The sequence below is a fragment of the Copidosoma floridanum genome, unplaced genomic scaffold (assembly GCF_036245765.1).
Source record: "Copidosoma floridanum isolate Cflo_tuat_1 unplaced genomic scaffold, Cflo_Japanese_pri ptg000017l, whole genome shotgun sequence".
Taxonomy (NCBI): Eukaryota; Metazoa; Arthropoda; class Insecta; order Hymenoptera; family Encyrtidae; genus Copidosoma; species Copidosoma floridanum.
Genome location: NW_028321894.1, coordinates 1,107,301 through 1,132,041, shown reverse-complemented (window position 1 = coordinate 1,132,041; position 24,741 = coordinate 1,107,301). Strand labels below are relative to the sequence as shown.

General features: G+C 34.1%; 1 protein-coding gene across 1 annotated transcript in view; it reads left to right on the top strand.

Moving 5' to 3' along the window:
- The window catches only part of LOC106644454 (protein unc-79 homolog), a 742,398-nt gene that overhangs the window by 539,085 nt on the left and 178,572 nt on the right, over nucleotides 1-24,741 (top strand). Inside the window, exon 6 of the mRNA XM_089592466.1 lies at nucleotides 23,227-23,491. Within this exon, the coding sequence (XP_089448592.1) occupies nucleotides 23,227-23,491 (265 nt within the window). The remainder of the gene's footprint in view (nucleotides 1-23,226; nucleotides 23,492-24,741) is intronic.

Genomic DNA, 24,741 nt, shown 5'->3' with positions numbered 1-24,741 from the left:
TAGGCCCAGAGGAAAATCAGTTTGCAGTTCGTAGTTCAGAGTTTGACTCGACTCGACTCGACTCGGCTCGAAGATAGCCCTTCAAATTGAACTGAGTAGTAAGAGTCCGCCTCTGCTACAACCCAGTCTACTGCGAAGCGAGGTAAACCACTTCAATTCGGCACGCGAAATTCGACGATACCCTTCGAAGTAGACTGAGTAGTGAGAGCCCGACTCTGCTACAACCCAGTCTTCTGCGAAGCGAGGACACTGTCGAATTTTGCTGCCACCCTCGTACGATCAACTGGTTGCCAGAGTCCGTCTCTACTGCCACTTGATCTTCCTCGAGAGCGACTTACATTCCCGCTGGTTCAACATCTGTATAACAACTTTCGCGTTTAAATAAAAGTAAGTGACAACATATCATATTCTTTCTTTTGACCAAGTGTTTCCTCTTGCGCGAATACCATTACTCGCCCTAGTATTGGTACCCGTGGATCACCGGGAAGTGTAAAGTGTTTTCGTTTGCGCGAACGCCATATTAATACCCGCGGATCACCGGGAAGTATAAAGTGTTTTTGTTTGCACGAACGCCATTACTCGCCATAGTATTGGCACCCGTGGATCACCGGAAAGTATAAAGTGTTTTGTTTGCGCGAATACCATATTAACACCCGTGGATCACCGGGAAGTATAAAGTGTTTTGTTTGCGCGAATACCATATTAATACCCGTGGATCACCGGGAAGTATTAAGGGTTTGTTGCGCAAATACCATATTAATACCCGTGGATCACCGGGAAGTATAAAGTGTTTTCCGCGAACGCCACTACTCGCCACAGTATTGGCACCCTTCGGTCACTGGTAATAACAAATTAATCTCCAGTATAAAGTGTTCTTCGCGAACGCCACTACTCGCCACAGTATTGGCATCCTTCGGTCATCGATAATATCAAATTAGCCACGGACAATCCGTTGCCCTCTGTGGTAATATTACTATTAGAACAACAACGAACGATCGAGTTAAAGCAAATGCTTACCGTGATATTAGTGTGTCAAGGTCAAATTACATACGATGTCCTTACTCGTGACGGTGTTAACTGTTTTTAGATCGTGAACGAGGTATACACCGCTCTTGACAAAAGAAAACCGCGAGCAAGTGCATCGGAATATTGCACAGCAGTCAATCTTAGTCGCGTGAAAGCAATTGTACCCCTTTTTGAGTAACGCGTCTTTAAGCTGAATTACCCTTTTAACCCCGCGTCCCACCAACGCGCCCAGTGTAAATCCCGAGCTATTGAGCGAAAGCTTAGGCTCAAATAATACGTTTCGCCGACGTAACATTCGACTGGAAATTATAAAGGAATTACCATTAGTTGGACATGCTGTATACGTCATACAGCGTCGATAATGCAATCTCTATAAGTTGTTTATAAATAATATGATACTATTCAAATAAATTTTCTTGCAAAAATGTTAAACAATATTCGTGAAGGCTTGTTACCTCATAAACCTTAATTTAAAATAGGTATAAATGTAGCATGAATTCGAAATTTTTGTACATCAGACGGATTATGTAACGGTACACGATAGCAAATTCGTAAATTGTTGAAGTAGAAGGTAGTAGGCAAAATAGTTACGGAAGGAAAAATTGGTAATAAAGTTTTTATTACGAAAATAACATTAAGTACCAAAAATACTTCATCATTACCTTTTATTTTATACAAAAAACAGTTCCTATTAGTTGTAGCATTTGCTATGACTATAAGCCAGTCTCAAGGTGAAAGTTTTGATAATGTGGAATTATTCTTCAAAAAACCTTTATTTTATCATGGTCAATTGTACTTGGCCTTATCGAGATGGAAAAATAAAAATAAAATTTTTGCCTAAATTAATGAAGAAGACATTTTAGACATTAAAAATATAGTTTGGAAAAAAATTTTTTGATTATATGTTAGAATGTGCCTAATAATAACATGGTTTTAATATTTTCATTCGTATGGACCCAATTTATTACCTTAAAATGCATCCCATAAATGTATATTGTGTTCATCTATTAAATAAAAATAGACCTAAGTCTTTGTTATTAAATAGAGCTTAATAAGTTGACTCATAAAATAAGTCTTTTTAATGCGAAACTTGCACAGTTCATTTTAATGACAAAATAAATTTAATTTAAATATGTGTTTGTATCGGTTTTATTAGCACACATACAAAATAATATAACACATACACATGTAAATTAACATTTCACACATAGTATATCATAAATGCTAACAAAAAAACTTTAGCATACCAAGAACTTTATACTTACTAACAAATTGAAATACAATTTATAAGAATTTGTTCCTTATTGTATTCTTAGTTGTATGAATAAAAAAGTTAATAATTATTCGTTTGTATAAGGTCCATGCTTTCTGCGTGATGTAAGGAAGTAGATGGAAAAACAATTTCATTTAAAAAAATATCTTGTTTTTACTAGTTAAAATTATTTAGAAATGAGCATTTTTACAGTACAAAAAAAATATGACATTCTTTTTTATGCTGTATTAAGCTTTATTTTCTTCGAATGACTTTGAGGGAGACCTAAATTAACAAATAATCATTTAACTACCAACATAAATGATTTTTAATGGTGGAACGTTGCTTGGGATGCCTTATTCGGTTAACTATATATGATAACAGTTAACATTATAATTTAATGTATAATTATAATAATGCTTTGCGCAACAACGTCCTATAAATTAATTATAACTTTAAATTTCTTCTTGACGATAAGATAACTCATGTCGATGAGACAGTTTTGTTCTTAAGTAATTTAACAATAAAGCAGTTTGAAAATGATAGATTCATCCATATAGGACACGTACACGTCAGTATGCACATCAAGGCCCGAGAAAGTCTGTATGATCCCTGTCAGGTTCTCTAAAAGTAGTGAGGGGGCATGGGGCGTTGGAGGGTCACAAAAAAACGCGTGGGGATCGTTAGGGGGTCTAGGGGGACTGTGGGAAATTCTGGAAAAAACTGTGATGTGTTAAAATAAGCGAGAAAATGACGTGTTCTTACCTTATTTCGTTGGAGGCAGTGGGGTAGCAGTAGGGGTTAATGGGAGTCTGTGGAAGACTGTGGAGATATAATATAGCGTCTTGTGAAAAGCATTTCAAACAAATTTCCCACAACGCACCCTAAGCCCCTTTTATAAACCGTCCGCATACTTTCATTAACACTACATCACTTTTCCCTTGCTTGCCCCTTACTCCCCTCAACTTGTTCTTGTACCTGCTTGTCATTCCTCATCCCTATTGCACGCTTTTCTTGGCCCCCTTAGACCCTTCTGCTGCCCTTTAATTTGATCTCATGCCTGCTTACTTGCCCTTATTATCTTACCAAGCTTCACCTTCCCCCTCCTTAGCCCCTTTTTTTAAGATAAAAATTTTCTTCATTTTTACGTTGGATTTTTCTAAAATAATCTTAGTCAAGGAATTCTTGTTATACTATTCCAATTAAGTATATCATTTTTTTTTTTTTACCGCCCATGACTCAAACAGACAGGAGTCTTGAAATTTTTTTTGTTATTTTGTAGATGTTGGCATAACATGATATACGTACATGTTATTACAAAATTTCATACAACAGTTAGTTAAAAACAACAGTGAAGATCATCACTAATTGGTCTTTTTGTAGAACCATGGAAATGTGCCCTATATAAAAAATGACAATAAAGTTGTAATATATAACTCAAAAGTACTCCATGAAAGAATCTTGCAATATTAGGAGAAACAGCAGTTTGTGAAAATTTTTCCAGTAGAATATAATAAGACTATTAGAAAGAATTTTTAGAACGTAAAACGCTTTAATAAAATTTTTTACGTAGTGTAACGTCTCCCTTTATTTTCTTATGTATATTTTATAAAAATAGAGCAATAATATATTTATAGAAAATAAATAAATTTTTGTGTATGTCTATAAATATATAAATGGGCCATCTTTTATCAAACGACAACCCCATGTTGTCCAAAATTGTATTTAGTTAATGAAAACGAGTTTAGGCTTTAAATAAAAATGTAATCTTAGAGTTTCAAACACTGACGGGCCTTTCATAAAAAAACATTTTTTTATTCCAAGATGACACCTCTAACTTAGTGTAAACCACGTTATCGCTTCAATGAATACAGAAAAAAAGCATTTTAGTACTTTTTATATCAGTAAATAGATATGTACTGATTACTATTATAAAATTTTATGTAAGGCTTGAATTTACATTCTGCATATCAACAAACTCAAAAATAATATCGAAATCACAAGGAAAGTTAACCTTTTTGGAATCAGGTCAACCCAATCGTAGATACTTGCCATTAAATAAATTTAATGAAGGTATTGAAAGTAAATAGCTTAATTAAATTTTAAAAAAGGAATTTCTTTCTGGACATCACTTTGTTGACATAACCTTAAAATCAAGTTATGTTTATTTTTGTGATTATTGAGTAAACAAAACAGTAAATATTATTACAAACTATAACTGTATACGATAATTTATCGACTAACTTCGACAAAAATGACACGCTGGCTTACTTCATTATGTTAGTAACCTTTAAAAGTATGTATGAATTTTATTTTAATAAGAATACGAAATATATAACTGAAAGAATACAAAAATTTCTTGAATTTTTAGTTACAGAAATTAATTTTATCACAATTGTTGCGCAATTTCGAATAATTGCTTTCCAAATTTCAAAATCCAAGTACTACTTACACCTCGTAAAAAGTTATGTTTGCTTAATTATCATTTCTCATACAGGTGTATACGTATGGTCCAAGTCAGGACTTGCGTAACAGAAATTATATGCAAGAAATTGAAACAGCCAATCTAGTGTGGCAGACGAAAAGCCATTACAAAAGTTTCTTATGAGAATTTTTAAAGGATATCTGATGTGAATATCCAGGACCTCTTATAGGATTTCAGCCCAAAAATCCTATAGAAATGTTTTGACGCTTTTCCAAAGTTTAAAATTGCATGGTTATAATTATCATACATATAATCACCTTGAATACTAAAACCATGCTTATGATAATACTAAAACGAAGGGGGTTAAAGTACTTATCGTTAAATTTTACAAAAAAAGTACGAACTCGTTTCTTGCAGAAATTAACGGAAAATACTTGAACCTCTTTGTTTTGGTGTTATCATAGGGTGATAACATCTTACTATAAAAGTAGGTAAACCATGACGGTTCAGGTATTCCCCCAGCTCCTCCCCTGAAGTGGTGGTGGGGAAAAAGGCTCTAGCTATAATTAGGCTGTAGGTGGAGAAAAAACGGTGGTAGAGAAAGAGGCTAATCAGGCAGTGGAAGAAGAGGCTCAAGCAAGATCAGTATAGAAGAGGTAGTGGGGGAGCTTGGGCGGTGGGTGGTAAGAACTACTTATACGGTAACGTCAGGGGAAGAGGGGCTTCCAAATGCTGTAACGGTGAATAGTACTGACAGCTCCCTTCCTTTCCGATCGCAAACCGAGCTTTAACGTCATCAGGATGGGTCCAAAAGGTATAGGTGACAAGCCCAACGTACAGCGCGAGAGGAAGATGATCAAGCATGAACGTGTATTCCTTGTCAGTAGTTGTTTTTTTTTTTCTTCCACTCATTGTTTTAAGAGTTCAAACGTAATCGTTGTTTCTTTTGGTTTTTCTCAAAAGTGGGCGTATCGAATTGTTGAAGAGAAAGTTTAATTGGGGAAAGCAGATCGCGTATCCCGTTTAACTGTGACTAACGTTGGCTTACTCGACGCAGTATCTTGCCAGTAATAGAGCTATTATTTCTTATCCACATGGATGTATAAGCCGTGGCCGATGACTTTTTGCTGCTTATTTAGGCGTATGATGTACCAGTGTAATATTTTTAATTCGCAAGAGCAGGCGCAATGAGTCATCCTAGAATACACGTATGTGTTAGCCATGTACGATAACTTTTTGCTTCTTACTTAGACGTATTATGAACCAGCGTCATATTTTTTTTCTCGAGAGCAGGCGCATCGAGTGATGCGAGCTGTCAGAGAAAACATGTATACTATTCTATTACCAAAAGTAAATCGCGTATCCCTTTTAATTCCTCAACACTTGCATACTCGTTTTTTAACACAGTACCTTGCCAATGAATATAGCTATCATTTCTTATCTACATGCATGCATTAGCTGTGACCGATGATTCACCGCTTTTCAGTTAGGCATATAATGCACCAGCGTAATATTTTTTTTTAGCGAGAGCAGGCGTATTAAGTGATACGAGTTGCCAGAGAGAACATGTATACCATTTTATAACCAAAAGCGTATCCCAACATTGCTTGGCTTACTCCTTTTCACCGTAGTAACTCGCCAATGAATATAGTTAGTTAATACGATAAAGTTATTTCAATCGGCGCAGTAAAAAAAAGGCATAAATAAAAAAAATCGACAAAAATTTATAAAGAACTTATTTATTGCATAAGTATTGTATATCAGGCGTACATTGAGTAAAGAATAAGGTTTTGTGTTCCTGCTTTTTTAAAATCTATTTTTTTTAAAGCTGTAGCATTCTTCACAGCATAATAAGTTGAATTAAAGTGGTGATTTATGTATTCGATATCAACCATACTTATTTTTTTTTAATCTGGACATTGCTTAATATCATAAATTTACCTATAAAAATAATTACATTACGCAAATATTTCGTTAAGAGTATAAATCACACTATGAGTAATGTATCTATTAAATAGTACACGGCGCAACCATTCAATTCCTTTAAGACCTTCTACGTGAATAACATCATCTTCTTTAGTGATGGCTCGAAAGATTGTATCTAGATCCTCGTAGAGAACTTCTCCCAAACTGCAACGAAGACCGTGGTAATTAAACTCCAACCATCGATTTCACATTTGTTCCTACTGAAGAGCTGTGCCCAAGAATATTGGGGCTTCAAGACAAAAACTGACGGTATAGCATTTTTTTGGAGAAGTATAAGAGCAACCTCTTAAAAAATAAATTCGTTGTGCATGGTTTTAAAGCATTTAACATAAACCACGTTCTTCGTCATCTTAACTGAGAATATTGTGACGATTATTAGTTAACTAACCCCTCTATCGATTTGTCATCACTTCAAAAAATGTATGCTCGAAACCTTGACAGTTTGACGAGGCTTCGTAGTCGTTAAGTTCAATGGGAAGAGGATAAAGAAAAACACAGAACGTAGGAAAAAAAGCCAGGAGGCAGAAAAACTCAGCTTATTAATGAGCTAAAAACAAACACAATGTGGATTAAATGCAACAGAATTAAATTGAATATTACAACGTTGAAATTATACACTGAATAAACTGAGAACAAAAAATACATTACGGAGATTTGACCCAACGTGTGTGGGTGAGTGTGTGTTTGTGTGCGTGTGAAATGCAACTCAGAGCTACTTGTTGACAGTGCGTTGCTGATCTGGTGGTCAGTGCCTGGTCGTTTGCCCTGATGTAAGAGTGATGGTATCGTGGGTGGCTAGGCCACTGATTGGCACGGATCACTTCGGTGTCTCCACGAGGACGCTGGTGCGTCACAACCACGAACACGTGAATATACCGTGGCGTATCGATTACAAATAAGGATCAAGAAAGAAAGACAATGACTAAACACAGCGTTAATTAAACGTTATCTACGTTACAGAACACAAGGTCACAGGAGAGCTAAGCGCAAATTACTACGGTGAATCCCAAGAGAGGCAACGTAAGTATCTCAAGAGAGATCCAGACGTACAGTGCTTCATTAGTGAAGCAGAAAAATAATTGTTCCCGATGCGTCGGCACTGCTCGAGACTCTCCGCCATTTCTCTTCACGCGGGTGGGGAAAGACTCTCGATACTATCTCAACTAATTGTCGTGAATCTATCTCTTTCTCTCGATCTACGGACAAACGCTACTGTCTTATGGTGCATAGACATTTCATAATAAACCAACGGAACAGTTTTCCTAGGTTGCGGATAACCGAGCAAAATGGATATGTTTTGTGTATGTGAGAATCTTCATGAGTTTTTGAGCAGGTTCTCTTCGGTTAGCAATGGGCACAAGAGTGTTACGCTGCGTATAAAGGTGGAGTTTCTAGCCTTGACTGTGACGACTCGAGTTACCTTGTCGTTGCCTGGATGCACCTCGAGTACTCTTCCTAGCCTCTATTGAGCACAGGGGATGTTTTTGTCGATGACGAGGACGATTGTGCCCAGTTTAAGGTCATCATATCCTGTGAGCCATTTTTGCCGCTTTTGTAGCTCTGTGAGTTACTTGACTTGCCATCTCTTCAAGAAACGTTGTCGGGCCTTGGAAATAAATCGCCAGATGCAAAGGCGATTGTCAGGAACAGAAAGCCAATTACATTCCGGCAGAATTGTCATAGGGGGACTAACTAGAAAATGTGCTGGTGTTGGAGCGCTTGGGTCGTTTGGATCGCTGGAGAGGGAGCATAATGGTCTTTAATTTACAAGAGCCTCGATTTTAATGGTAAAAGTATTTAATTATTCGAATGTAAGCAATTAATCTCTGACAACGGGCTTACAGTGGTGTTTTAATGATTCTACGGCTGCTTCCCAAATACCACTAAGATGGAAAGCCAGAGGGGGGTGGAAATGCCAGGTTATGCCCATATGTGAAGGGAAGTGCTCTACGCTGTCTCGAAACCGCTCAGATTGCAAAAGTGCATATAATTCGCGAAGTTGGTTGTTTGTGCTGATGAAATTCAATCCGTTGTTGGGATAAATGTTAGATGGCCGGGCTCGTCGACCAATAAATCGTCGTAGAGCACCTAAAAACCAATTGGTCATGAGATCTCTTACGATTTCTATATGCACCGCCTTTGTAGCAATACAAATAAAAACTTACCCGTATGCTTTAACTTGTGCGCGATATCTATGTTTTTTTTTTTAATAAATGAGGGACCGACAAAATTGAACCCGACGTGCTTGAATAGGAAAGCTTCGTTGACGAGTGCTTTAGGCAAATCTGCCATGTTCATTAGAACAGGGTTCGGTTTGTACCAAACGCATGGAACGCAGCAACGAATGATTTTCTGAACTTGGTTTTTTTTGTCCAAGAGCCCATATCGTTGCTGAATAGCAGAAAAAGTGCTTTAAACTCCGGCATGATAAGCGTTTATATGTATCTCACGAATTATAAGGTTGGTCACGTGATGGCGAGAAGGTAAAAGTATCGGGAATTTGCGGTCTGAATCTATTGGCGCTTTGATTAATTGACCCCCAACGTGAAGTAATCGAATATGTTAAGAATCGAAAAACCAAGTTCAGAAAATCATTCGTTGCTGCGTTCCATGCGTTTGGTACAAACCAACCCCTGTTGTAATGAACATGGAAGATTTGCCTAAAGCACTCGTCACCGAAGCTTTCCCATTCAAGCATGTCGGGTTTGATTTTGTCGGTCCCTTATTCATTAAAAAAAAGACACATAGATATCGTGCACGAGTTAAAGCAAACGGGTAAGTTTTTATTTGTATGGCTACAAAGGCGGTGCATATAGAAATCGTAAGAGATCTGATGACCAATGGGTTTTTAGGTGCTCCACGACGATTTATTTGTCGACGAGCCCGGCCATCTAACATTTATCCCAACAACGGATTAAATTTTATCAGAACGAACAACCAACTTCGCGAATTATATGCACTTTTGCAATCTAAGCAGTTTCAAGACAGCGGAGAGCACTTCACTTCACATATGGGCATAACCTGGCATTTTAACCCTCCTCTGGCTTTCCATCTTAGTGGTATTTGGGAAGCAGCCGTAGAATCATTAAAACACCACTTTAAGCCCGTTGTCGGAGATTAATTGCTCACATTCGAATAATTAAATACTTTTACCATTGAAATCGAGGCTCTTATAAATTAAAGACCATTATGCTCCCTCTCCAGCGATCCAAACGACCCAAGCGCTCGAACACCAGCACATTTTCTAGTTGGTCCCTCTATGACAATTCTGCCGGAATGTAATTGGCTTTCTGTTCCTGACAATCGCCTTTGCATCTGGCGATTTATTTTTAAGGCCCGAAAACATTTCTGGAAGAGATGGCAAGTCAAGTACCTCACAGAGCTACAAAAGCGGCAAAAATGGCTCACGGGAGATGATGACCTTCAACCGGGCATAATCGTCCTCGTCATCGACAAAAACATCCCCTGTGCTCAATAGAGGCTAGAAAGAGTACTCGAGGTGCATCCAGGCAACATTACGGGTCAAATCTCCGTAATGTATTTTTTGTTCTCAGTTTATTCAGTGTATAATTTCAACGTTGTAATATTCAATTTAATTCTGTTATATTATATAACATTATAACTAACTATATTCATTGGCGAGTTACTACGGTGAAAAGGAGTAAGCCAAGCAATGTTGGAATACGCTTTTGGTTATGAAATGGTATACATGTTCTCTCTGGCAACTCGTATCACTCAATACGCCTGCTCTTGCTAAAAAAAAACAAGTAGCACTCCAGGAGTGCAGGCAGAAGTAAAAACTTATGGCGCGTTGGGCACTTTTTTGGGTGAGCATTTTTAGGTGCACTCGTGACATAAGAAATTGTACATGAAAAATCAACTTTATCAAAGCTATGTGGGCACTTTTTGAATGCACATAAAGTATAATAATATAGAAACTATATTCGAAGGAATTGAATCTATTTAAATGAGTAAATATTAGTAAGTAGTAAATACAAAATTTATCAATTTTTTTAACACAATACCATAGCAGCAACGCAAGTCAAATAAAAAATTTAAATAAATAAATTTTCCGTTTAATGTTCATTTATAAAATAAATGTAAAAAACTCTGAATCTCGTCTGTTGCGAGGGCACGAACGAATGCATATGCAAAGACTGCCTATCAGCGTTGGTCTGAGCGTTATTCCACGCTCACAGTTCATGCTTAATCGCACATACCACCGCTGACTGGATCCCACCGAGAACTACGTTACGCAAGAATTCGAGTTCAAAATCATATGATTTTTTCAACAGACAGTAGGCGCGGAAATTAAAATTCCAACGAATTCTTGGTATACTATTTATGTATGTAATCATACAACGTTATCCAATCTTTATAGGCATTAATTAGCCAATACATACAAAGATTTCTTTCGAATTTGAATTTCTGCGCCTACTGTCTGCTAAAAAAATCATACGATTTTGAATTTGAATTCTCGCCCCAAGTAGTTTGCGGTGAGATCCAGGCAGTGGCGCTATGTGCGATAAAGCATGAACTGTATGCATGGAATAATGCTCAGACCAACGCTGCTGCGTATAGCATGCAGCACTCTCACATACCTATACACTCTGAGTATACATATAGGTATGTAATCTCGTCTGTCGCAAGAGCACGAACGAATGCCCATGCAAAGAGCGCGTACAGTATACATATATTATAAGAATACACGCAGAGTATATCTGTATAAAATCTCGTCTGTCGCGGGAACGGCTGAAAGTGCTCACTTACAAAAGTGTTCAACGTGCCATAAGAAGTTTTCACTTTAAGAATATTACGCTGGTGCATTATATGCCTAACTGAAAAGCGTTAAATCATCGGTCACGGCTAATGCATACATGTAGATAAGAAATGATATCTATATTCATTGGCAAGGTACTGTGTTAAAAAACGAGTAAGCAAGTGTTGAGAAATAAAAAGGGATACGCGATTTACTTTTAGTAATAAAATAGTATACATGTTTTCTCTGACAGCTCGCATCACTCGATACGCCTGCTCTCGAGAAAAAAAATATGACGCTGGTACATAATACGTCTAAATAAGAAGCAAAAAGTTATTGGCCACGGCTTACACATACGTGTATTCTAGGATGACTCATTGTGCCTGCTCTTGCGAAGAAAAAAATATTACACTGGTACATCATACGCCTAAATAAGCAGCAAAAAGTCATCGGCCACGGCTAATACATCCATGTGGATAAGAAATAATAGCTCTATTACTTGGCAAGATACTGCGTCGAGTAAGCCAACGTTAGTCGCAGTTAAACGGGATATCCGATCTGCTTTTCCCAATTAAACTTTCTCTTCAACAATTCGATACAACCACTTTTGAGAAAAACCAAAAGAAACAACGATTACGTTTGAACTCTTAAAACAATGAGTGGAAGAAAAAAAAAAAACAACTACTGATAAGGAATACACGTTCATGCTTGATCATCTTCCTCTCGCGCTGTACGTTGGGCTTGTCACCTACACCTTTCGGACCCATCCTGATGACGTTAAAGCTCGGTTTGCGGTCGGAAAGGAAGGGAGCTGTCAGGACCATCCAACGTCACAGCATTCGGAAGCCCCTCTTCCCCTGACGTTACCGTATGAGTAGTCCTTACCACCCACCGCCCTAGCTCCCCCACTACCTCTTCGATACTGATCGTGCTCGAGCCTCTCCTTTCACTGCCCGATCAGCCGCTCTCTCCACCACCGCCTTTCCTCCACCTACAGCCTAACTATATCTAGAGCCTCTTTCTCCTTTTCATTTAGTGGTGAATTTTATTTTTTTGACTTAGTTAGAAGATAATTAATTCTTCAAATAACATTTTCATCTTGTTTTCATAAAACTTTCTAAGTGTTGGAAAAATAAGCTTCTAAACCAATGATCGGATTCTAATAAGCAAACTTTTTGATAACGTCTCTGAAGAAATCGTGTATAAGTTTTTTTGCTAGATTTACTAGATAGTTTTTCTTATACTCATCATACAAGATACACTGTTATCGTTAATAAACAATTTTTATGGCAGCTGCTCCCCATGCAGATAGTTGCTGAAATCTTTATTAAAATTTGGATGTTGCAGGACACAGAGCAAATAACTTAAGACGAGTACCTGGAAGTCTTAAACTACAATTTTCACATTTGTCACATAATGATGAAATTTGTTACAACTCTCGATTAAAACGTTTACGTACGAAAGTTATCAAGTCCACGGATGCAAGAGCCAAAATAATACACGATGCACTAATGAACGAATTTCTAGAGTATTTTGAAGAGCAAAAAATATGTAATAACACCGATGAAAGAGAACATATGATTTCTGAGAACAGTACTTTATTAGCAAGAGAGCTTGAACTAGAAATTATGTTAAGTGGTTTAAAAGAAAAATTTTTCTAATGAGATTCGTATGATCCACTGAAATTGCGTATATTGACAACTACTCCAGAGTCTTGAACTCTCAAAATATCGCTACAGGGGTAAACGAGGGTATTATTGTGGTTGCTCCGACTATTGCGGTACTCTCGAATAATGCGTATATTTCAATTGAACTTATAAGTTATGGCTAGTAAGCACTTCAAATCATTAAATCAAGTTATAGAGTACTAAATTCGTTGAAATTTAGTTCTAAAATAGCCTTAAAAACTTTACATTCGTACAACAAAAATTCACGTCCACAGTAACTGGTGCACTTACAACCTCTTTCACTATGATGGTATTATTGCGGATACCCGGTTGATTTAGCATTAAAATTTACCACTATAATACGTGCACGATAATACATACAGGCCCGCAATAATACCAGCATTGGCAACTTAACTTTGAAACCTCTTCTTCAATCGATATTTATGAGTTTATATATTTATAAAAGTAAAATTCAATAGTTTTTGAGTCCAACATTATTAAAAGAAAAAGAAAATTACAACAAATTAACGAACTTAATTTTTTAGACAATAAGTTAAAGCTTACCACTTAAAAAAACCGCAATAATACCCCAATTTACCCCTAGAGCTTAAGTGTGGTTGGAAGTTTGCCACAAAATTAATACAGTTAAGAGCTGAACGCAACGTATTAGTAGAAACAACAGCTAGTAGTGAAATATTATTGCCAGCAAAAACTGTTACTAATGTAACGCAGGTTTATATTGATGATAAGAGTAGTCGAGTGGTGCCTGGTACAAGAAATGTAGTGTCTGTGAAGACTCCAGAAGGTCATGTTTTAATACAAAAAGATTTGTGCCTTTAGACTTGAAAGAGCTGTATATTTTGTATGAAGAAGATGCCCAGAATTTTGAAGTAAGTTTTAGTAAATTTGTCGAATCTTGACCAATACAATGCATCCTTGCAGGTGCTCCTGAAACTTATTGCGTTTATATATGTGTTATTTACCGGAACGTTAACCTCATGCTCGATGCTATTAACCTTAAAAAATTGACCGAAAATTCCAATAAAATCTTAGTTACGTACAAAGACTGTTTGAGAGAAAAAACTTGAGAAAGTCAACCATTAATTGCTTACTTGGACAGTGCCCTAAATGCTCGAACATAAATACGTTCTCCGATTTCTTAAAACAATTGTTATATAAGAGTAGAATCAAAAGTGTTCATTTAAGTAAGTGGTTATCAACAGATAGATCCACTTTCGAAATTCGAATTATTGACTCAGAAACATTTAAAGAAGAATTATGTGATAAACTATTACTTTTAAGGCCTTATTTATTCATTTCTAAACAACAAACTTCGATGAAATAAAAAAGAATTTACGCATAAGAAAAATTCTTCTTGTGCTAGACTTTTCCAAGAATTACAAATTTATAGCTCAAGATGCATTACAGGCGTTTCATTTCAATGATACCCAGTGTGCTATTTTCCCTGTCGTATGATATTACAAAATTGAAGGTGATTTGAAACACAAAAGTCTCGTCTTCTTATCCAATAGTTTGCAGCATGATACTGCAGCTGTATATACAATACAATCGAAATTTGTACCATATTAAAAAAGTATTACTTGCAACAAAAATAATTTATTTTATTGACGGGGTAAAACAACACTTTAAAAATAAATTTCAAATAATTAACTTAATACACCATGACCAAGATTTTCTTGTACAAGCAGAATGTCATACACATGCCACTGCCCATTGAAAAGGAGCTTCAGATGCCATTGGAGCCGTATTTAAGAGAGAAACAAGAAGGTTTTGTCTTCTGACCAAACCAACAGAGGCTATTTTATCACTCCAAACAATGCTTGAATGGGCTACGCGTAACATTGATAATATGACAACTATGTTCTACAGTACACAGAAGCATAGGAAATATTAAAGGCAGTTGGATAAAAGATTGAAAAAAGCTACTGCAGTTCCACACGTATTAATAAGACACAGATTTACGCTAAAAAATAAGAGTTCTTAAGTATTAGAAGATGTTTGAATGCCACAGAGAGTTCTACAATATCGTTATGGTACATAAAAATTATTGTTCCTGATATATCACTGCTAGTAACTTTCTGAAAACACCTTAACTAGTTCTCAATAAATAGTTTTAATAGAGATGATAAGAATGAAATTCTTATTAAATCTGTAAAATAATGCACAAAATATCAATAAGTTCTTTTTTAGAAGCTTAAAACGCTATGCTTTTAACACTAAGACTTATTGTTCTTCGTATACCTCAGATCTACAAAATGTAAACAGTACTTTAGTAATTACAGTACATTAATATAACGTTTATAGATACTTTTGACGGTTATTAACACAATGGTGTAAGCTAGCGTGTTAATTATAGTAAAGGTAAGTCGATAAATTAATTATAGTATACAGTAACAGTTAGTCCATTCTATTCGCTGTTTCGTATACTTCATACCCACAAAAATAAATATAACTTTATTTTAAGGTTATGTCGAGAAAAAGATGTCAATAAAGTAATTATTTTTCAAAGTTGAAATGAGCTACTTACTTTCAATATCTTTATTAGTATCAGTTAATGGCAAGTATCAGCTATTGGGTTGACGTTATACCGAAAAGGTTGGCTTTCCACGTGATTTTGGGGTTATTTTTGAGGTTATTGTTGACATTCAAAATATAAATTGAAGCCTAACATTAGATATTATAACAGTCATCAGTACAGACCTATTTCCTTATGGGAAAAGTAATAAATTATATTTAGTTCTGTAATCATTTGAGCGATACCGTTAAGCGTTTGGCTACTACCAAATGAATGTTAGAATAGGATGTACAGTGACTTTGTAGGACCAATATATTGACATACGTTGATCGGTATTGCAAATGCATGTTGTAGATCGCTGGAAGCAACTAAGATGAAAAGCGATACACGAGCTAAGAATACAGTCAATAAAACTTTTTCTTGTTTTAGCTTACCAAATCACTTAGTGAGAGACATTGGGCGATAATATACAAGTAATGAGTTCGCGGTATTTATAAAAGAAAACGGAACCAAACATATACTTATAACACCGTATATCCTGGCACCAATAGCGTAGCAAACCAGTGGACAGTAGGTGCTTGGGTACCCAAGTAAGAAGTTATACTTTTATAAAATTATATTCTAGGTAATATAATTCTAAATATAAATTTACTTACTATGAAATTATGTTGTGTACGAAAATGGTGCAATTATCGTTTGAAAGAGTGTACCTATGTTAGTTGGGTATGGTTAGAATGAATATTTTAATATTTAAGAACAAAACAACTATTAACAATATATTATAAAAGAATACAACAAAAATAATTTATAGGCTGGCCAGTACAAGTCTGTGCGCTTACATCAAATCTTCCGGTGATTTCAGAACAACTTCCTACTGCTTACGCTGATTACATCAGTAACGTCACCCTCCCATCTATCACATACGATCTCAAACTTATTCCTCGTCCATATTCAGTACCCTAAATATAATTGGATATAGAAAATTAAGAAAAGTTCTTTTTTGATTACTAAATTACAGAAAATTGCTCAACAAAACGATTACTATTATTTTTAATGTTTCAACGCAAAATAAAAGCAAAACTGGATCTTGCAAGACCAAATGCAATAAGTGAGATGAACAAGCGCAGTTAAAACATTTTTTTTGCCGTCACGGATAGTGAAATGTCAAATGTGTAGAGGGGGAGAGAGTAAAGGTAAACGATTACTTAACTGATTCTGATAATGGAACACCTGAAATTATAACGACTTAACTGTCACCTGTTAGCTTTCATGTCAGTAGGAGTTGTATCGAAAACGAATGTTGGTTTAATGTTAAAATACTAAAAGCCAGTTAGTCGGACAGTCGTTAAAAATAAGCCGGGATAACCTTAGCCTAAAGTAATTGCAACTAGAATCTGAAAATGACTACAAGTAAGTTAAATAAAAATATTCAAGCACTTTGTAACGGGAAAGGTAGTTGTTATGATTAACCTGAAATTAAAAAATAAATAGCTAAAATTTCTCATTTTTTTTTTGCTTACTATTGTACGTAATACGAGAATATTTTTCCTACTTTATGTCATTACAGAAAGTTCCCCTGAATTATTACTAGAACTGTCTAAAGTGTATATATATATATATATATATATATATATATATATATACTTAGTACAGGCTTGTATATTATCTATCCTTTTTATCCATTTGACTGCAACATTAAACGGGCATAGAAACAGTAGAAAAATTATGTAGGGAGCAGTGGAGTGGTGGTGGAGAGGGCAAAAAAATCGTGCGAAGAGACAGTGAAGAGGTGATGAAAAACAGGGAAGAGGAGGTGGGGGGCACTGGGAGAGCTAGACCTAATATTTATTGAGTAAAAATAATGTAGAAATAAGACGGATTTTACCTTAGTTTATAGAAAGGGGGCAGTAAGGGATAGTGAGGGATCTTTTGGGGGATGGAGCAGTAGGATGCAGGGGAAGTGTTACGTGAAATGCCCCACATATTTAACTATATAATATAGGATTATACATACATACTAGTATAACTTTGCCACTTAGCTCTCTCTGTACGCTAACTTCCCAGAAGAAACAAAACATTAGTGAATCTCATCTCTCATTTAATTTTTAAACTATAGGGTCTATTTATAAAAGCTTACAAATTTATGACATATTTAAAAAAGCTTGTACTGCCATGTGAACATATTATTTCTCAAAATTGGAGCTCCATTTTGAATTTCCAATAATATACAAGGTAATTGGATTTAATAACAAATATAGACCACTTGAGTCAAAAATTTATTATTTATGTGCATGGTTATGTTCCTCTACACATAGAATAAATCTTTCAACAGAAAAGAAACTCTTGTTAAGTAGTCAGTTTACCGATTTCTGTAAATATGCAATCAGAGAAAAATGGTACTCCTAAGATCTCACTTTGTACAAAAATGTTTAAATATACTAATGGATCATTAAATCCCGATCAAATGAAACTTCTGAAGTTATATGTATAGGAAAGATTTTGAATTATCTTATGAGTCCTTGTGGTTCAGGAAAACATTTCTATACTAAACCTTAATATATTGCCTTTTTTCTCTTGTTGGATTAATTTTTAGGATGACATAGACTAGTGTTGCCTTATCATAACTTCCTAAAGAAAAGACTAGTTACAGAACTTTTCGTTAACCATGAAGTTTGAATATTGTTGACGTTGATTTCTTTAACTAAAATCTGAAAAAAAAATTAAAAGAAAAAGAATTTTACATGAGTTGATAATGATTCCGAAAAAAGCACTAGAAACAGACGACACAATTGTGCGTGATTTATAAAACATAGACATGCGTTTTTAAAATAAGTTATTAATTTTAGGTCAATATTTCCGTAAAATTCTGACTGTTTAGAGAAAAAGTAATAAAAGTATGATTATATCCAAACGTATTAAATCATCTCAATTTTTCTGATATTTTCAGAAGTAAGGTTATCATATTCACTATAATAACTTAAAATTTTAACAATTATTGCTGGAATTGCTGACAGATTATAAAATGAAAAAAGATTACAAGCTACAAAATCATTTTAATATAGCGTTGCAGATTAAATAATAACAAGTGAAAAAATCGGAAAAAAGTTTTGATCCCAAAGATAACTTCAAATCCTGGAAATATATCTTTATCACCCTTTATTTTGTACCAAATGCAATTTCCTTTATCGTTAGAATTTTTAATAACAATTAATGATAAATTCTTCTGAATTTCATGGCCAAAATTTTGACAAAGTTGGTTTTGATTTTTAAATAAATTATTTTCGCATGGTCAATTTTATGTTGTTATCAAGTTGCAAAAGTAAAAATAGATTTTTTATTCAAACTAAATGTATTAATTAATCAAACATAAAAACTATAGCTTAAAAAAATTTTTGTTATTTAAATAAATTCTATTTAATAAGCAAGTTTTACTAAATAATTTTATCATTAAGTTTTTCTAAGAATATTATCAGGATTGAAATGTAAAACACAAAATTTTTTTTAAATGAAAAAATTTAAGATTTATTATTAAGTACATTATGACAAATTCTTTTGGTCAAGTATATGCACTGCACGAAAAAAACAAAGAGAACAGAATAATTTAGTAAGCGTTACTAAATTGTTTAAATTGTTTTTTCGTAAAAAGTAGGACTAATGGCGAGAATTAGAGTTGAGATACTCAAATTTATGTTAGTTGCATATTGCAGTAGAATAAATTTATTATGTAGAAGAACTATACTTACTTGACATTATGATTAGTATATTTATTGAAAATCTTTAAAAAAGTTACGAACAGTTAATTAGCAATACCTTATAAGCAGTTTAAAAATTTTTTAAGCATTATATTTATGTAAATTATTTATAAGTATTTTATTTAAGATAACGGAGGAACATAACAAACTGTTTAACGAAAAGTTCTTTAAATTGTGCAGGGTATTAAAAAGTTCTTAGGAATAAAGAGCTTGTTATAATAAGGGATATTATCGTCTGATAATGTAGGGGGTTGCTGGGGGTCTGTGGATGGGTTCTTCTAAAAGTTGTGTACGGCAGTAGGGGGCCTGTAGGTTTTCCGAGAAAATCTTAAGAAAATTCCTTGATCTGCCTTGCGAAACTATCTGCATGGAGCTGCATACGTCAGTGTGTACTATCCCGAACGCCTATTTTGATACTTACGTTTGACCATGAAATGGTGTACTTGTCACCTTAGCTGCTGTACACATTTTACAGCTGCTTCAAATATGCGCTTTGATGTGATCCATGCGTTTGACACATTTTCTTTTTGTTATGTGTGATGGACCACGAACATTTAAATATCCTAAACGACATTTCCATAGATGCATATCTGGTTTGTTTTTTGCTTATCAAGCGCGTAAGATGACTTTTTTCGTATAGATTGCCTACACGTTTTTCTACGGCTCAGGTTTCACCTCTGCTGCTAACGATTACTGCTTGATGTTTTTTGAAGTTTTTATAAAATCCATCATTAAGTCTTGGCTATAGAGACTAAACTTATTAGTACTGCTATTAAGATGCCATTTTTCTTTTGTTGAATTCCTTACAAAAAAGCATATGCTGGATAGTTTGTACTTTTCTTCTTCTTGTTAATTAAGTTAATGTTTCTGTGTGTAACAGTGAGCTTTTTTATACCCTCTTTGATGACCATAACCAGATTTATATTTTGGCTTGCGATACTGTTGTGATTTGTATTCATTCCATTGATGCAATGTGTGATGATTTGTGGTGCGGCTTTTAAGCTAATTTGCATGATTTGGTTTAACGAGCATGGCCGATTCGTTTTTGGCTTTCTCTTTACAGTGACGTAGACTAAATTCATCTTTCATTTGAATTTTTAATCCTTTGGTCTTAGGGAGCTCGACTCTTGATACGATGGTGCAGTGGAAGTTTTTGTCAGAGAGAGGTAGTCTCTACAGTAGCATTATGGTCGTGCTTAAGTGTAACTCCCGTCAGCTTAAGCTTGTTCTTTGCATCAAACAATAGTAAAAGGTGTGTCAATGTTGCAACAATCGGACAAATTAAGCTGTGTAAGTTTTTTATGAAGAGCAGCTTTCTAAGCCGGTGCTTTTGAGCCATACTTACACTGTAGCTTTCTGTCATTTGATGTGATGCATCCTTTTACACCCAATAGAAGCGTGGAAGACACGAATAAAAGTAGTTCAAATTTTACCTTGTAATCCTTGGCTAGACATGTTTTTTCTATTTTCTCTACTGCAGTTTTGGTGGTGCTATCAGTTCCTTCCAAATTAGAAGCAACTGTGTCTCTATGTACATATCCTCACATGTCATTCTTCACGAGCAGTGCATGGACTTGAATTTCCCATCCATCCTAGTTTTCTCAAGTCAAAATCTCAGTACCTGGAGAGTGTATTATCCCATGATCATCTAAAATGTTAGTGTTTTTTAGTTTGACGCCAACTTTTTAACCTATATTTAAACTTTTTGGATAATTAAACATAACGACTCAGTTAAGACGCCCTCCCTGCTTTCTGCCCCTAGCGTATTATGTGATAATGCTCTGGGCCCAGAATCTGATTAGTAGAGCCTAAAACGAACATCGATTTAGTTAGAATACAAATAACTTTTTAATTATAAATAAATACTGTTACTTTTACGGCTATGTATCAATCGCACGTTTACGTTTATCATCAATAAAGTTATTTTCATTCTGTTTTAACTTATGTTTCTTTTGTATTCTGCTCAATTATTTTTATCAGTACGGAAATCGTTTGTAGCAAACACTTATTATAGTAAATTGCATGTAAAGTGTTAACTGCAAATCTATGAAGCCCTCATGAAAACTGTAACTAACCAGGCACACTTCGAGTGGGTAGTGTGGAAGCCTATAATGTATATTTTGATTCACCCGATGGATTAAAAATTGAAGTGCAGACTTCTAAGCTACTTAGAATAGGCCTGATATATTTACGTTGTTGACAAGATCTAAAAAATTATATTTATCGCTTCATATCTAGTACTTTATAAGTAGTTCTTTGTGGACCATGGTCTTGACATTTGTAAGACTGTAGTCTTAGTAAACTTAAAAACGAACAATCTGCGTTTCAGTATATTCAAAAATAAGCTAACAACAAAAAAGTCTTATCATTAGTTTCTAAGTAGTTAAGAATGATCATAAGAAATAAATACCCATCATACCTAAAAAACATTACACGTACATCAGACAGATATAATACATTATAAATGTCTGTACATGCCGTTTGACGTGATCCAAAATTAGATTATAAGATTTTAAAAAACTTATGCCACACACGTGGGCTATACTTTATTTATTTTTGCAAAAACTAATAACTTATTCAGGTTAAAAAGGAGTCTGGTTTTTACTTAGTTCCTGACACCCTACAGTAGAAAGTCACTATACAGGATTCTAAATAACCAGTACCACACTAATGCCCAGCAAATTATAATTTATTGTAATAAAGATTTAGGTTGTAACTGTAGATCTATAGAACCTTGAACCTAAACAATAACGTTAAGATACCAGGTATAATCCAAGTAGTGTGAAAATCAATAACTTGCATTTTAGTCCTTTCGATTCCTAAAAATCAAAATGTAAACTTCCAAACTACTTAAAATGAATTTGATATGTGTACATTATTTTCAGGTAAAATGATTCTTACTCATTATTATTAACCTGGAGTATAATTATAGAAGTGTATTGCTGACACAGATCTTGACATTCTTATAAATTGCAGTCTTAAAAAGTTAAATTGTTTTTTTCATCTATTCATACTATTGCATTATAAGTAAAGCCGGAATTTTAAGAGAAAAAATATTTTTTCAGCTATGCCTTCAAGCTTTTTTATTTATAAGATACTTATATTTAGAATTGCATAGTTAAAGCAAAAAAAGTTAAGTTATACAACGTATTAATTAGCGACTATGCTGGTATACAAGAAACTTTTAATTTTGGATAATCAATGAGGAATAGATATTAATGTTTAAAAATTTTTTATAAAGAAACCATGATTCCTTCTGTATGTTATTAATCGTTTAAAAATACATTAGTACTTTACCATTTGATTAAAATAACTAACATTAAGTAACAATCAATGTCTTAGTAAAAATGTGACAAACTTATTAGAGCAAATAAGAGAACTAATAGAATTATTTCTAACCTCTTTAGATGTTAACACAGAGTTTCCAAAAAATGTATGATCTTTGTTTTTATCATTATGCAAACCACTATCTTGGTTACTAAAATTAATAAGTAGACTTGCTCTCTTTATACATTTTTTTCTGTTTTTTGTCATAATGTGTGCAAAGCTGTCATCAGTAAAGACTTAGTTCTGCATAATTAAACTATAAGTAAGTTAAAAAATTCAATGCCTTCTAACCTATTCTCTGACTATTCTTCTTTAAAAAATTTTAAATATTAAATTAGATTAACCCAAGACAACATTTTTTATATTATATTATTGTTACATAAAGTACATATTATTCAAAATACATTATATTAATGGCTTGAAGTAAGACATATTATTTTAAAGTTAAAAGATTAATGTCAATTTGACGTTTAATAACGTATTATTACTGTTCTAGTGCTAGAGAATATCTAGATTGTGTTAATCATATAAGGTTATTGTGTTGGTTACTACTTGGATCATTATCATATACTATAGTTGTATCACGAAAAAACTTAGCCCGGTCACTTGGTCAGCCTGCACCAGTTTCTCAACCAATCCAACAAGAATTTTCATGTCATATCGCTGACCTAGTTCAAGTCATATTTGCTTTATTTCCAGAACAATACAAATCCTCACTTAGCAATATGTCATCTTTGTACTATGCTTTTACTTTGTGTCAGGTAAGAAATCAAAGCAGTATTTTAAAAATTAATTTAAAAATAATAAACTTTACTATTTAACTACTAGTTTCTGTCATGTATGAGTCAACATACTATACTGGAGTTTTATGTATAAGTTAACTCCAATGGGTGAATTTTTAAATAATATTGATATTCCATTAACATCCAGAACCATCATATAACCTTGTCATTTTTTATTACGTTTTTCAAAAATTTACTATGGGACTTATGAATTAATTGTTATTTTCTCTGACCAGTTGAAATAAAAGCAGGTTATAATCTTAAGGTAAAAGATTCGCCCTCTTATATTCGTATTCTACTTATTCCAATAGCGAGCCAAACTGTTTAGCTTTATCATACCAAAATATAAGACTTCCTATTACATGAAAAATATTAATACAAAAATGCAAAACAATAAGTTACAGAATTGTAACAAAAGTATGCTCGGAAAAAAACGTGCTATAAAAGGTCACCTGAAATTTCACTCCAACTAATGCTTACTATAACCATGAGATATAAGCATTGATAGTTTGAACGTCATGAAAAACTGATTTTATACTAAATGCGGGCACGTTCGATACAATTCTGAGAATGATTTCAGAGATAAAAACCATTACTTTTCTTTCAATAATCAGGAAAATTTAGTAGCAACAATTTGTCAATAACCTAATCAAAGTGGTGGCAATAAAATGAGGTACGAACATTAATTTTCATTTTTCGGAATTCCATTGCATCTGTTAAATAACATAAGTATAACATTTTTTTTTTAAATACCCTTTGCTTTTTTTATTCCAATTCTTCTTACATTTCTATTCTCATGTAAATATGTTTTATCTCCTTACGTTTCCACTATTATCCCAATATATTTCAGTAACTATTTATTAACGGGCACAAGGTAGGTTTTTATCTGTTTCAATAGCTATAGAGTTGATTTTAGTTGTAACATTTGTAATTTGCCATTTCTTACGCTTTTGAAGCTTACTAAGGTATTAAAGGTACCACAGTCTCCAAAATCATTAATGGGCTTTTGAAATAAAACTCTAATCTGTTTTGTAATAAAGCCCTAAGTAATATATAAAGTTATATGTATTTCAAGCACGCGCAAGCTCAAATATAATATAGTATTAAAATTTTTTCTACTTAAATATGGGATTGTTGAAAATCTGCTCAAATTAGATGCACTCTAATTTTCTCAATTTTTATTTTACCGAGTTTCATAACATTTAAGTTAGAGAATTCACTTCTGCCAG